A 15,995-nucleotide genomic window follows, 5' to 3' on the forward strand; every position below is an offset into this window, starting at 1 on the left:
CTACACACACATGTACTAAATTTCAGCGTACGGACGTAATGACCCTGAAAACTAAGAATAGTTAGATGCAACTAAATTGCTAACAAAAACTATCTTATTCTGCATGACGACACCAACGAATGTGCTTAAATGTGAAAATTCAACCCAGCAGTGCCCTGTAGTGGCTTTTGTGCGCCTATGTAAATGTACTTTAACTTCTGGACATATACTGATGTCAAACAACAGGTGACTAGCAAATAATTTTTCTTTGCGATAACTCCATACCCATCGTAACGAATTGAAACCTATGTAATTTGTATCCATGCTAATTATAATTACGTACGTTTATATCTATGGTTTGCTTGCGTATACGTCTGTTATTTATCCTTATCTACCGTGTAATTGGTCATACATTAGTTATCTTTCTATTTGAGAAAACTCAAACTTAACTAACCGTTCTCATTGTCTGTCTGGAAAATCTCATGGATGAAGTATATTCTCCCAGAAAATATATAAAATTAAACTAGGGATTTTATTTAGCTGAAGTTAATTAGGAGCTATATCTGCTAGAATTATTACATATTGGACAATGAAACTAATTAAAACATCAAACTTTTTAATTTTAGTACTAAAAATTTCACGTGAAATACATAAACCGGCTAAATTTAATGATCTAAAGTGAAAAGCAGAGTAACAGTATTGATCATCAACTGTTATCTTGTTTAAAAAGAACTTGACAGTTATTTTTAACTTTTGGCAAATATCTCGAAAAACAACCTGAATAAACAGTAGCAAAATTGAAGCGTCTGGGCAACTATACAATTTCATAGTAAAGTTATTTATTATCAAAAAAGAAGGTGAAAACAATTTGCAAAATAATGTAGAAATATGAGATCATACAAAGCTATCACAAGGAATGACAATTTTTAAAAAATATTTTTTTAGTTTATGCGATAACGTTTCTAGTTCTACTTAGTTCAAAGTTCGTACATTCATCAGTATCAAACTTCATTATATGATTGGATATCAAAGGAAACGATTCAGAATCCACGAAAGCTGGAACGGCAAGATTTGAGTCCGGTTCACATAATCTTAACAAACATTGAACCTCTGACAGAGCAATGCCGTTATCATTTTGTTTCAAAGATACATCTTCAGAACTACAATTCACCAAACGAGTCTCACTAAAGTGACCACTACCGATAGAACTTTCATTAACTGTCGCTGTTCGACTAATGGCACCAAACTGCATTGACGGTGCAGAAAAATCATCAGGAGGGTCAATATTTCGATCACTGTAATCATAACTAGAATCTTCATCAGTACCACAGAATAAGGTACTCAAAGCAGACGCAAGTGCATGTGCGGGATCTTGATTACATGATATGTTCAATTTACCTAATGAAACAGCAGGGGCTTCCAAAACCTTTGAACGATTATCTCTATTTACAAAACTTTGTTCACCATGATAAAAAAAACTAGCCAGTCGAAATTTCGCATCTCCAAAGCATGGTGAAAGTAGAGCGCATAGTCCTAGGAATGTTGGTCGCTTCAAGGGATTGAAGTTCCAACAATGAAGCATTAATGCACGACTAAATAGAAGTAAAAAGGAAATGTAATTAAAATACAAACTATTTAATAAGGGAGGATGAGTAAAAGACCAAAGGAGAATAAAAAATTCCAAAAACAATAGTCTCAAATCATGCTAACTGTTAAATCTAACCAGCAACAAAAAACATCATCCTGAAAATCAAAAAGAATTGTTTTCACTCCTACAATTCTGATGAATACATAAATTTTACACAATACTCATCTCATTGATGAAATGTCATTTTAATTAATTTATGTAGAGGATAATGAGGCGAATAGCTTTTATAAGAAAAAGGGATACAGCACAATAATCAACACAGAAATGAAAAACTTTTGAATAGACGACCACACGTCAAACGTTTAAGCGATACTTAGATCTAACACAACTATCATGCTATTTCATTGAGACGGAATACATGTTTAGGTTCTGAATATGTTCTAATACGAGTACTCATTTGTTTTCTCCTCACTTGACGCACAAAAAACACATTAAGAAAACCCATTACAGTTGAACTCAGCGATGAGAAAGATGAAGGTAAATTTCAGGAACAACTGAAGTTACATACAGGCAATTCCGACAACGAGGATGACCCAGATGTTGCTCGGAAAGATATGCGAACAGCTGTGGAAACAGCGGAGATATCTATTGGTGATTTGAACTAAGGGGTTACGATAAACCATTGGATTTCTGCGACACCTAGTGCATCGGTAGAGTTTCGTAAGCTCATTCCATCAGGCTCCGAACATGATGAAGAGCAAAAACAAATCAGATCTAGGCTAATCGAAAATCTACGGAACGATTATGAGCAGTGGTGAGCATTGAAGGCGAAATAGATGGAAAAGGCAGCGGCTGTAGGTAACGTAAGACAACTTTTCAGACTAATAAAAGTGACCGGAATTTAGAAGTCAGGTGTTAATAAGACAAACTCAGGAAAATACGGCATTCTTACATGTTCTTAGTCTAGAAGTTTAGAACGATGGGCGGAACACTTTAAAGAGCAGTTCAGCAGGACTTCAGCTACTCTACAGCTACCCACCATTCCCAAACAGCCTGAATGGAACATTGAAATAGGTTCTCCGATTCTAATTAAAGTTCAAAAGGCTATAGCTAATCTGAAACGAGGAAGAGCAGTTGGTCCAGACGGATTAACTCGAGAGGTCTTAAGAGAGGGTGGTCCAGTTTCAGCGATTAGGCTAACATTTTAGTTAAAATCTGGGAACTGGACATAATCCCATCTGACTGGTCACAATCACTGATCGTCCCAATATACAAGAAGAGATCAAGATAATCATTAGATAACTATAGAGCGATTAGTTTGACTAATATAGTGTCTAAGATATCAGCTTCAGTAATCATAGGGCGCCTAACGAAGACTCGTGAACTGCAAATACGAGAAAATCAGGCTGGCTTTAAAACTGATCGTGGCTGCACCGATCACATATTCACCAATCGTCAGTTCTTAGAACATGGGCATTCTTACCAGCATCTGTGAAAAGGTTCTTCTTGACTTAAAAGCAGCACTAAGCAACAATACCAGAATGTTTGAGATGCGTTCCTCCCTCTCTTAATGCGAATTGCTGCTTCAGAGCTGGTCTGTGTCAACACCTGAACTAAGGATAGGGAGTGGAGTAGTCGAACACATCGATAACTCCACTCATCTTGGAAGTCTGATCAGCCCTAATGGGTTGGTGTTTGACGAAGCCTCTTCACGGATTCGAAAAGCTCGTTTGGCTTTTGTCAACTTACGTCACCAATGAAGACGGTAAGATATCCGTCTATCAATTAAGGGACGAGTATACTGTATGGCAGTCCGTTCTGTTCTACTTTACGGCTGCGAAACGTGACCATTAAGGGTAGACGATACTCTTAAGTTACTGGTATTTGATCATAGATGTCTTAGAAATATTGCTCGTATCTGCTGTGATCACCGGGTAAGTAATAGTGAGGTTGGACACAGGGTATTAAGAAATGATGGTAAATCAGTTGATGAAGTTGTTAATCTACATCGACTGAGATGGGTAGGCTACGTACTACGCATGCCCAATCACCGACTACCACGGTGAGCAACGCTGACTAATTTTGGAGACGGATGGAAGTTAGTGGCGGCCAAACCAAAATGTGGCGTTAGTCCATAAAGTCACTAACTTCTGGTGTGAGCCATATTGTTAGATGCAGACTACTTGGTTGGAGTCCACACGACTATCGTAAACCCTAGTTGGAGACTCTGGGTAACATGGTTCAGGATCTATTACAATGGTGTAGGTGTATACACTCTCTGTCTTCCCTTAAACTGTGAGATTAAAATTACTTTATACCCTTCTTTCTACGAACTAATTCTTTCTCTCTGTATCATATCCTTATATGCAATCTCTTCTTTTAATATATTGTTACCATTGAGGTAACTGCTTCTATGAATTTGGTGTTGACTTTGTTGTGCTAATGAGGTATGGCAACTTGGCCCGACGTATATACGTGCCTGGTCCTACGTTGTAGATGACTGACGAGTGATTTCCACACCAAATTGTTTCATCGCATGACTATAGACAAAAGATATTGTTTCCACTTCTCATCTCTTATGTCATTTCGAACAATCACGATCACGGTATGTAAAACTCTTTTGTAGTAATATTACTAATCTAACTGTAGGACGTTTGCAGCTGATGAGAATCCTTGAAATATAATGAATTCATTTTATCCTGGAAATCTTGTTCATCTCGCTTAATTTAATATGAGCATAATTGGATATGCTTTTAGTGTGATTTTGTTACTTATACATTATACATGTTTTGGTAATGTTGATTTCGATTATATTTCTATTGAACAACTTTGAACCAGTTTACAAGATGAAATGTTGGGATTATTTAGGTTTTAGTGGCAGGGATCATCCAAATGCATGTTTTAAATTTGTATTCCAACTTCATTCAAAATCAGTAGTCAGCTTGTAAAACATTAAAAATACAGGTATAAAGAACCTCACAATTCTACAGAAAATTTATGTAAAAGAACACATGAAAAAACATATTCAGTAGCCCAAAGAATGAGAATATGAAAATTAAAGTATGATACGCAATCTACTATAAATACTCGATAACGGGACAAACACCTCTATAAGAACTTACAAGAGTTCTGGACAGTTGGTAGGTGAACCATTGGATAGAAGTGTTTTTCCACTGAGAACGTACTTGACCACTTCTTCATGAGACATACCACGATAAGGAAGACATGCCATAGTAACTATCTCCCACAAAACAACACCATAAGACCTGTGTCATTTGAAAGTATGATATATAAAGAAATAGGGAGTACATATAACCGATTCGTTATAAACAGACAATATGATAAAGTGGTAATTTTCTGATACACTTAGTTTCTTATAACATACAAGGAAATATATAGTTAACATCCACAAAACGACAATAGAATGATGTCTTTGCTACTTTTGCGTTTAGTTACCATTAATGATTAATAGGTATTGATCAAGCACTGAAATATGAGGTAATCCTGTGAGATTATTGACATTTCCAAAATAAAACGAACTTTTCTATTACACTATGATTTTAAACCATTCTGAGAACAACATGAACCTATGATAAAATCTCCCTTCAAAATGTCACTAGAAATGGTCAAACCACTGAGCAATAATGAGTACATAAATTTATCAGTGAGATATTCATTAGGCTAGTAATAAAAAGGAAAAAAAAATTAGTCTTTCTAGGCTATTCCTATATATTATAACGCCGTTAACTAAATATTATAAATTTACTTTTGCAATAAAAATTATATGGACAAACATTACGATTTTAAATCCTCCTACTGATTTACCTTTAATATTATTAAATTTCCTCAAATTTATAACTGATAACTTCGAAATTTGATCATGATTATTATCATTATTATTATGGAATGTTTAAGAATGAACAGTAGACTTGTAGTTTTACTGTTGATTTCAAACCTCAACAAATCACAATGACTTATAATTACTATGAATCAAAGTTAACAGAATAATTGGATATGAGTGATTAAAATGCTGTTTCGACCATTGATGTTGACCGAGGTATTTCGATAACAAAATGAAACATATCCTGTGGTACGAAGTAAAACAATACATCAATGCACTGCATTTGGCATTTAATACCTCATTTTTTTAACGGAAAACAACTAAGGTGAATGACGACAACCGCGAAAATTTCTAGTGAGACCTGATTAACTCTAGGTATTTCGTGTGTTATTATTATTATTATTTGAACACATAAATATTGGTACAAGGGGGCACCAGATATATATGCGTCACACACAAAAATTGTCAGTTCATTTAATTGCGTGAGGGCTATGATACTGCCCGGATGCCCAAACCGAAGCAGGTGGTTTACTTAGGGGGCCACACCCGGAGCCTTCGACCTAAAGGTCTGATCTATAAAGCAGCGGAGCATTGTGAGGAGATGAAGTCCCATGGTAGCCAGTGACCAACGATTGGTTCATACGCCATTTGTTCCTTCAGGATACTGGAGACCATGTGCACCATTGGTTTGAAATCAGGGTTTTCCAACTCCCCTAGGTGAACTTTCCATGTCCACCAACCCGGTTAAAGCGCCAGACATTCGCTTTTCGTCCTCTCAATTACGTAAACAACACCCCTATCGCGAGAAGGCAGTGAGTAGGAATTCCTGGCAGAAGCTGTATACGCGTGGCCGTGTGAGAGCATTTCGAGAGAGAGGGCGGGCCCTCCCCACTCTCGGCCGTACCAGGGCATTTGGGGGCAAAAATGAAACAGTAAAATATGTTGTTATTATTTAAACAGATCTTTCTAAATAGCTAGTAACTAACCAAACATCTGATTGTGTTGTAAAGTAAGCAGTTTGAAGAGATTCTGGGGCCATCCAACGAATTGGAAGTTTAGCATGACTTGTTTTGTGATAATAATTATGTCCATAAACATCTCTACACAGTCCAAAATCCCCAATTTTAACCGTAAGACTGGAATCAACAAGACAATTACGAGCAGCTAAATCTCTACATAATGAAAACAATAAAATTTTCTATTGAATTGTATGATAATATGAAGTGGTAAACTAACCTGAATGTGCTAAAACAAATTATTTGACAGGAAAACCGACTTCGTTGTGAATTCCGCGATCTACTTAATTTTCGCTAGAAATCGGTGAAGAATATCAAGAAATAACCCTTTTAATTCTTAGTTTAAGATTTCAGCTAGGTAAACATGGTGTCAATTCATGAAGACCTTAACCACGTGTTTGAGCTACATCAGTAGGTGCAAATTTCCTGGTCAGGACCTACGTGTTATACATAATTATTTGTAGAGAATGTTGGATGACATTACCCTAATGAGTAATAACGTGTATTTGTATTCATCCTCAATCTTCCTCTAAATCCTGAGTTGAGTATTAACCCTAACCTTCTATCTTTCAAAAGGGATCATCCCTAAGAAACTGTACTTATCATATTTACATTTCCATTGCTTTCACCATAATTTCCCATCGTTTCCTTCTTAACTTCCTCTGGCTGTGTTGAAGCATGGTAATCTGATGCTTGTCAGCATATCGTACCCACAGTTTTGATGAAATTGACTCGAACACGCACTACTCAATGTTATACGTAGAGGCGTTAGAACTGGTTTATTCGAACACGGGCTCACCTGACAGACCGATTGTAGAAAAACCTTGCAGATAATTAGCATAAAACTTAGGTCTGGTCTCTTGGTAGTTGAATAAAGCAACCTAAAGTTGATATATTGGTAAAGTTTGATAATGTAATAAGAAAACGAAGATTATCAGAACTATGTGATATATTAGCGCAATACATTTCGAACAATCTGATCACACATATACATTTATATATAAAAATAAAAGGTCAACTAGACTGGAAATTGGGCGGAGGTAAGAGTAGACAAGGATAATAATAATAAAAATAATGTGAAAACAATTTGACACCTAATCACTCTGGATAATAAGCATATATTGCCAGGGTAGGTTTAAGGAGGGAACAAACTGTTTTTGAATACACAAAGGGGGTTTGAATTTTCGTATGGCTAAGGCTTCAACAAACCTCAGTATGCGCCCTTTTACACTTTTAAACAACACAATAAAAGCCGAGTTAAGACCAATCTTATGACCACTATCCGTCTTTGCTTACAATGCTTGTGAATTAAGGCTATATCCAGGCAATACGCACATATGCAAATTAGAGACTGACCAGTTGCAGTCCTAACACATCGATGGGAAGATTCAAACAAACAATACTAAGTGAATTTAATCTTATGACCTGTTTCGATTATATGTTTGGCAATAGAGGATGATAGATGTTTATCCTCTACTCTTATAGGGTCATTCGACTCTATTTGTTTTTGAAACCATTTTGGTACATGTTCACCCACCCTAATTTTCAGATCACTATTGCTTCTCCCTATGTATGTGTGACCACATACACACATTTAAGTTGGTAAACGCAGTGGAATGTGACACAATCGTTTTCATGTCTTCTAGGTTTTGAATGAAGCATGGACCTCGTTCTTTCTTTGATTATAACCTTCGCTGCACAATGCGTTTTGTTGATGACTGATTTAAGCCTTTGTTTCAATAAAAGGCTATTTGAATCACCTGCTTAGAAGTATATCTAGGAAGGGAAGTTGGTCGTTCTTCTCCTCTTCGCATGAGAGACTGATATGGTTTTGGATGGTGTTAAGTTTATTCAATAAGCAGTTTATATCTTCCTTTCTTTCACAGATTACTAAGATATCGTCCACATATCTCTTATAAAATGACATGTTTTCGATTAAGTCTTCAGACAGACTTTCCACATGTGCCATAAACACATCTGCTAGTAATGGTCCTAACGGAATACCCATAGCAACCCCATCAATCTGGCGAAAGTATTAGCCTTCATAAGTGAACTGAACTTTATCAGTACATAAAAGTAATAAATCTTTAAGAATTTTTAAAGGGATAGGTAATTTAAGGTTGTTTGAAGATATATAGTCACATAATATGTCAATAGTCTTTTTTAAAGGCACATTTATGAATAAGGAATTCACGTCAAATGAGCACATTGTTTTTCCCTTGATATTAATGTCACCTAAATGGTCGACCAATTCAAAAAAAATCCTTTAGAGAATACTTACATAAACGTCTTCGAATAGGATCCAGTAATTTTGTTAGCCATTTGGCTAGGTTATGTGTGGGTGATCGGCACTTTAATAAAATTGGGCGTAAAGGAACCTATGGGTTCTGAGATTGATGGGGTTGCTATGGGTATTCCGTTAGGACCATTACTAGCAGATGTGTTTATGGCACATGTGGAAAGTCTGTCTGAAGACTTAATCGAAAACATGTCATTTTATAAGAGATATGTGGACGATATCTTAGTAATCTGTGAAAGAAAGGAAGATATAAACTGCTTATTGAATAAACTTAACACCATCCAAAACCATATCAGTCTCTCATGCGAAGAGGAGAAGAACGACCAACTTCCCTTCCTAGATATACTTCTAAGCAGGTGATTCAAATAGCCTTTTATTGAAACAAAGGCTTAAATCAGTCATCAACAAAACGCATTGTGCAGCGAAGGTTATAATCAAAGAAAGAACGAGGTCCATGCTTCATTCAAAACCTAGAAGACATGAAAACGATTGTGTCACATTCCACTGCGTTTACCAACTTAAATGTGTGTATGTGGTCACACATACATAGGGAGAAGCAATAGTGATCTGAAAATTAGGGTGGGTGAACATGTACCAAAATGGTTTCAAAAACAAATAGAGTCGAATGACCCTATAAGAGTAGAGGATAAACATCTATCATCCTCTATTGCCAAACATATAATCGAAACAGGTCATAAGATTAAATTCACTTAGTATTGTTTGTTTGAATCTTCCCATCGATGTGTTAGGACTGCAACTGGTCAGTCTCTAATTTGCATATGTGCGTATTGCCTGGATATAGCCTTAATTCACAAGCATTGTAAGCAAAGACGGATAGTGGTCATAAGATTGGTCTTAACTCGGCTTTTATTGTGTTGTTTAAAAGTGTAAAAGGGCGCATACTGAGGTTTGTTGAAGCCTTAGCCATACGAAAATTCAAACCCCCTTTGTGTATTCAAAAACAGTTTGTTCCCTCCTTAAACCTACCCTGGCAATATATGCTTATTATCCAGAGTGATTAGGTGTCAAATTGTTTTCACATTATTTTTATTATTATTATCCTTGTCTACTCTTACCTCCGCCCAATTTCCAGTCTAGTTGACCTTTTATTTTTATATATAAATGTATATGTGTGATCAGATTGTTCGAAATGTATTGCGCTAATATATCACATAGTTCTGATAATCTTCGTTTTCTCATTACATTATTGAAATTTATCAAAGTGACTAATTGCTTTATAGAGGTTAAAGGTTACAAATAGATTAAGTGAACGGTTATTAGAATTAGAGAAACCAGTTTGCTTTCTATTATCAAGTTCTTTTCAAGATGTCTATGTGTAATTGCTTTTGACAAAGTTGATAAAAGACATTCAACATGCGTATAAAATTTTCAAACATCATGAATCAATAGATAAATATATTACATCAATGAGATAAAAACATATGCTGAATCGCATTGCACTTGTAACTTGGACTGATCCGGTTATTAAACATTGAAGAATTTGATAATAAACTGACCACTAAATCGTCTCCTTTATTCGGAGGAACAATTATGTTAACATCTAAATATAAAGGCATTTATAACATAAAGCATAATTGACATATATTTATATAATAAATTAGTTTTTTATCAACTACCATCATTGGTAAGGATTTGGTTAGATAACATTGTGTATTGAATATAATTTCACCATTGCTTCTGTAAACATCCATGTATAATAGTTTTATATAAGGAAAAGATAACAACGAAGTTAATAAATATGACTACTTTTATTGTACCAATGATGAAATACCATTAGGAATAAGTTGTCAGAATACAGCTATCGAAAACATAACTAATAGTTTCTAATCAATTAACATTGATATTTTACTTCATAAAATGTATGAAATCCCTCTTTGTTAAATAGAAAATCATTACCTATGAACATACTGTTTAGCAGATAAGTATGCCATACCATCAGCTATTTGTGTTGCCCATAGATACGCTTGTGATGAATTAACGGAACCTTGTCCTTTGTCACCTAAATAACGTAGATAACTAGCTAGATCGCCTTTAGCCATCAATTGCATAATAACTAATGGACTTTCTGGTGCTACTTTATTCATTAAACCAATTGATTGAATGTTATTAAATAAAGATGTATCGTCAGAGTTTGTAAATTGTTGTTTTGATAAACCTGTGAAATTAGGTAAAAGTAAATTAGAAAATATGTTATGACTGAATGCAATTTAAGCTTATAAACAGTCAAATATGAAACGTAACTTGCAATCTATTTTATTAGAGTTTAGAGAAATATAACTGTTGAGATACACCCTTAACTTTATGTAGTTAAGATGCAAGTAATGTAAACAAGAATTGAAATTGGATAATTAATCATAAATCATTTACGAATTGACACAGAAGCGGGTCGGTTTCAAGTGGTCAAAGTTTACATTGATATAATGAAAAAGAGATGATTGACAAGAAAAGTAAAGCAGCCAAATAAATATAACAATAATATCAATTGTAGTAGCAAATTAAACACAAGAAATTTATGAATAGAAGATTCGAGTTAATTATTCATTTCATTTTCAAAATTTCAACCTTAAGCGGAATCTGAAAAAACTCCAACCAACTATTTAAAACATCTGAGAAAACTGCAACCTGGATCGTTTCAGATTATAGATCTCAGTAACACTAAAAGATAATTCATGAAATTAAAAGTGTATTAATAAATGATTCAATTCATCTGCAACTACACCGCAACTGACTAGTGTTTGATAATGAATCAGACTTTCTTTTCACATCCAGTGAATCCATACAAGAGGCAACAATGAACACAAACTACACAAGCATTTGCTGAAAAAGGTTACTTGAAATAAAATTCCCCATACAACTTACTTTTATTTGATGAAGAAGAAGGAAGTAGGATTTTTTATAAATGAACATAGATCAATTTGAATGTAGAAGAAAAGTAAGCAGAATACAAACACATATAACATACCCAATGTGTGACAATTAAGATCTTCACCATCCAACATTTGTTTGCGTAATGAAGGTGATATTGACGAGGAAAGCAAATAAGATTGTTTTACGTTTGGTGATGACGACGACGATGATAATAATGGTAGAGTTGATGTCCACTTTAAAATTCGACTGACAAAGAGACACAGTTTACCAAAATGATACTGATGTAATAAATTTATACATCGATCAGTAAATGTTACCGATTTATGTTTATGCTTAGTTTTAGTTACTAAACCAAGTAGACGTACTAGATGATAACTTTGAAATTGCTTCATAAAGCATGCTTCATTAATGAAATCACGATGATCAAATAAAGTGCTGTGCATGCTGATTGTCTAATAAAAAGATCACAAAAGAAAGAAGATCAAACACAAGTGAGCCAAGAATATTTGAGCAAACAATTGTTTTCAATAACTTCATCATCAGGCTCTACAGTTATAAGTCTGTAATTATTGTAATATTTAGCAAAGGCCAAAATAAGGCATGTATTAATGAATTTGACAATGTTATATGTTAAAAATGGTGAACGTTTGCATCTGTTACGACATAAATATTTCAAAATTGTACTATTCATAACTTAGAAAGTTCAGAATGATTTGTAGTAAAGTGTCAAGTCATAATCAATACAATAGTAATATGAGAAAATAAAATATCGTATGAACAAAATGCATAGTAGGAGAATTTCGTCTTGTTAATCGAGGTAGTAATAATAATAATAACGCTGTGTGAATATATTATGTAAAAAGAGATGTGTTGGTAAAGATGAATCTGTAAATTAAGAGACTGGAAGGAGCGGTAAGAGATTTACAATATCCAGTTTAGGTATCTGGTGATCCAGTTGTGGACCAAGGCAAATACAAAGGCTGAATATACCTCTTCTGAAAACACAAGTTAGGTATTCTGGAGTTGGTCCAGATGGCTTCAGCTATGTAGAGTAGTCGTAATTTAGCTTATTTAGGTAGACTGTTTGAAACTTGATATAATACAAAGAGAGTTTCATCTATTTTAGTATGATGTTTATTATCTATCAAGTGAGAAAGAATGACGCTGTTAATCGATTTAGTAACTTCTTTTCCCAACCGTGCTGACATATGTTTACGAACACACAAGGATAAAGCCCTCGAAGTGAGGCCTACGTAACTAATTACACAGAAGTTGAATTGGTATACACACAAGTGAACTAATTTAATGTACGGACACCTATTTTGGCGGTCGAGGTTCAACACTGAAAGTGGACGTGGGACAATCAAGAAAAGATATCCACAATCGAATCAATATTCTAAATAGAAAACGGAAAATATTTAATGGCGATGATAGTATAATGAAAAGCAAAATACCAATTATTAATTGCATCAGAATACGAGAAACACTCACAACAACAATTTGTTTGGTAAGTGAAAAAAACTGTTGAAGAATATTATCTACCTACCTTGATAGCAACAGGTATATTTCTTGGATTGTTATAAAATAACTTAGCTGGCGTTTTCAACTGTTTTACAACACCTTTATATACAGTACCAAAACTACCACGACCAATTGGATATTTCCAATGTAAAACATCAACATCGTCTTTAGTAATTTCCCAATCGTCAACTTCATAAATTGTACAATAATCAGGATTGTTTGATGTCCAAGCTGTAACCTTTAAATAACTATGTAAAGAAAGAAAAATATAAAATCAATATAAACAAATTATTTACACTAGGCACAGACAATAGAAAGTAGGCAATCTTTACTTTCAAAAGATCTTAACAACCATAGACTTGAAAAGTCTTGAAGTTAGTATAATTTTAAATATTCTGTCGTCCAGTGGTTCACGAAATTCACGTAAGAAAACTTTGAGCGAAACTGTTTATCACATGATCTAAGTTATACAAAAGGTTGATCGCAGTCCGAATATCTGTGGTAATGTCTAAGACTATGACATTAGGTGATATGGGTACCAATCCCACCAGTATTATCAGTTCCCTTATGTATTGTTTAGCTGACTAGTGTTAACTAGTACAAAGCCTAAGTCTGGGGTTGCTTGTCGATAAACTTGAACCAATTAACAGACTAAATCCTTGTAGACAATGATGAAATTAACTACATCTTTTGAAATTGTAAGTATTGTATTGAATGTTAGCTCAAGAGTAAGGCGCGAAACATCTAACTAATGCAATGAGGGTCAGACGAGTAGGGAGAATAAACCTCAGTGGATAATAGTAGACTATGTTTACTAAAGGATGTTAATTACTACATATACCAGTCAGATGACTAACGTAAATATATTGAACAGTATTTGTAATACGATATACTTTTTTCATTGAATGTACACAAACAATTATTTTACAGACAGTTGCACAAAAGAGAAGACAACAAAAAGAATTAATTTTACGACAGGTAATCCGTTTAATCTGTCTTTTATTCATTGATTTAATTGGTTTTGGAAAAAAAGAGTATTTACTAGAGACTTTCTCCATTTGTAAAAAAAAGAATCGACAACAACATTGAGTAGAACTTACTAACGACGTGCTTTATACCAAATAATCCCGAAAATGAAACAGAGCAACGAAAATGCACCTACAGTGATTGTGCAAATATTTGCAAGTTTTCTTTCTGAAATTAAATTTTTAAGAATATGAAACAATTATGTACATAAATTTAAGACTTTTTAGTTTCTAAATTTTAAAAGTATCTTGGTGAATCGCAATGAAAATTAAAAGAATACAACATTGTAATCAAACTAGGAACTAACTCATTGAACGGATATAATGCCTAGTATGATGATACTATGTCTAAATTAATGACATTATCTTGATGAGAAATGTGAGATTGAAATACGTAGCTAGAAAATTGAAAACACAATTAGCTACAATAATGATCCACGTATTCAACGCAACACATTGATTGTTGATCACATATGAAGCATCAGACTACTACATGTTATAATTTTTAAATATTTTATAAACATTTGTCTATACAAAGTGTACATTCATCTTTAAAAATAACACTTCAAATTCTATGATCACTAAATAATGTTTGAGCTAATCACTTACATTGTTTGTCAGAAATAAACGTATTCTATGATATTTATGATTGATAAAACCTATTCCTATGTGGTCGACAAAATTATCACATTCCAAAAGTCCTTCACATATGTTGTCAAATAAGCTAACAACCAGAATTTTAATTATTATTTTTAAATTTTTGGATCTTTCTGTAGTCGATTTTAAGAATTTTGATGAGACTGTTAATCTTTGGCGGATTGTATCGATATTGGTATTAGGTTACCAGTATTCTAGCTAGCAATGGAATCTACAATGCATGTTTCACCTTATATGGAAATCGTTAGTTGGACACATTTTAAATATTAACAACGGGAAGATTCTAAAAGTTACAGAATTCATCACCCTTGTATAAGATAGTGGATAGATGGTAACCATCTTTACTTAAAATCAGGAAATTGGTTTATACAAACAATAATATTATCGACTTGAGCCCTTGGTTGTTTTAGAATGTGCGTTTCTAAAGTGCAGAATCATTGGCAGTGATTATTAGTGACAGAGAACAAGAAATACAAATATAACTAGTCAAATTTTCGTGTTAATAATTATTACACATGGATTTAAAATAACGAGATAATATAAATTATAGATGACGAAAATCTAATAAACATACGGTTTACTATGCCATTATAATCTGTATAGAATGGAATATTGAAAATTTCAGTAGGACTCCATTCTCCACGACCGGCAAGCGAAATGGCTAAGATTTGGAATTCATAGCTACCTGGGGACAGATCTTTGATTAAGATCCCGCCTTTAGTAGTATTACTATCACCATTAGAACCACGTTCACTTCGTGATACTATCTTTTTATTAAAATCCGTAAATAAACTTGAAGTCAATGATTTCTGTTCTGGTTTGACTGTTGCCCAATGACTTAGTGATACACAATTTGTTAACCATGGTACAGACTGAAGATAAATTAAGAATACAAATAGTGTTTAGTATAACAAATTTTTGGTGTGATGATAAGTGTCAATATTAATGAAGTTACAGCTCTATTGACTAAACATTTATTTATGAATTATATGATTATTTAACGAATTGAAAATCATTTATTTTAGTCAAAAAAAAAGTTTGGTAATACATCTGATAGCTTAAAGAATCTTTAGCAGAGCAGTATTTAACACATCGCTTTTTATTGAATGTAGAGACAAAATAGAGAACAGAAGACAAAAAAAGATAAAAATTAGTAGGAACAAACAACCAATCGCAAATA

General features: G+C 33.8%; 1 protein-coding gene across 1 annotated transcript in view; it reads right to left on the reverse strand.

Moving 5' to 3' along the window:
* Nucleotides 1-578: 578 nt before the first annotated feature.
* Nucleotides 579-15,995, reverse strand: part of Smp_009990 (tyrosine kinase) — a gene marked incomplete at its 5' end in the record, with an annotated part of 33,645 nt that continues 18,228 nt past the window's right edge. The window contains 8 exons of the mRNA XM_018799257.1: nt 579-1,571; nt 4,690-4,833; nt 6,395-6,580; nt 10,641-10,899; nt 11,707-12,064; nt 13,159-13,381; nt 14,234-14,327; nt 15,390-15,687. Of these exons, the coding sequence (XP_018651064.1) occupies nt 926-1,571; nt 4,690-4,833; nt 6,395-6,580; nt 10,641-10,899; nt 11,707-12,064; nt 13,159-13,381; nt 14,234-14,327; nt 15,390-15,687 (2,208 nt within the window). The 3' untranslated portion in view covers nt 579-925. The remainder of the gene's footprint in view (nt 1,572-4,689; nt 4,834-6,394; nt 6,581-10,640; nt 10,900-11,706; nt 12,065-13,158; nt 13,382-14,233; nt 14,328-15,389; nt 15,688-15,995) is intronic.

The sequence above is a fragment of the Schistosoma mansoni genome, chromosome 3 (genome assembly GCF_000237925.1).
Source record: "Schistosoma mansoni strain Puerto Rico chromosome 3, complete genome".
Taxonomy (NCBI): domain Eukaryota; kingdom Metazoa; phylum Platyhelminthes; class Trematoda; order Strigeidida; family Schistosomatidae; genus Schistosoma; species Schistosoma mansoni.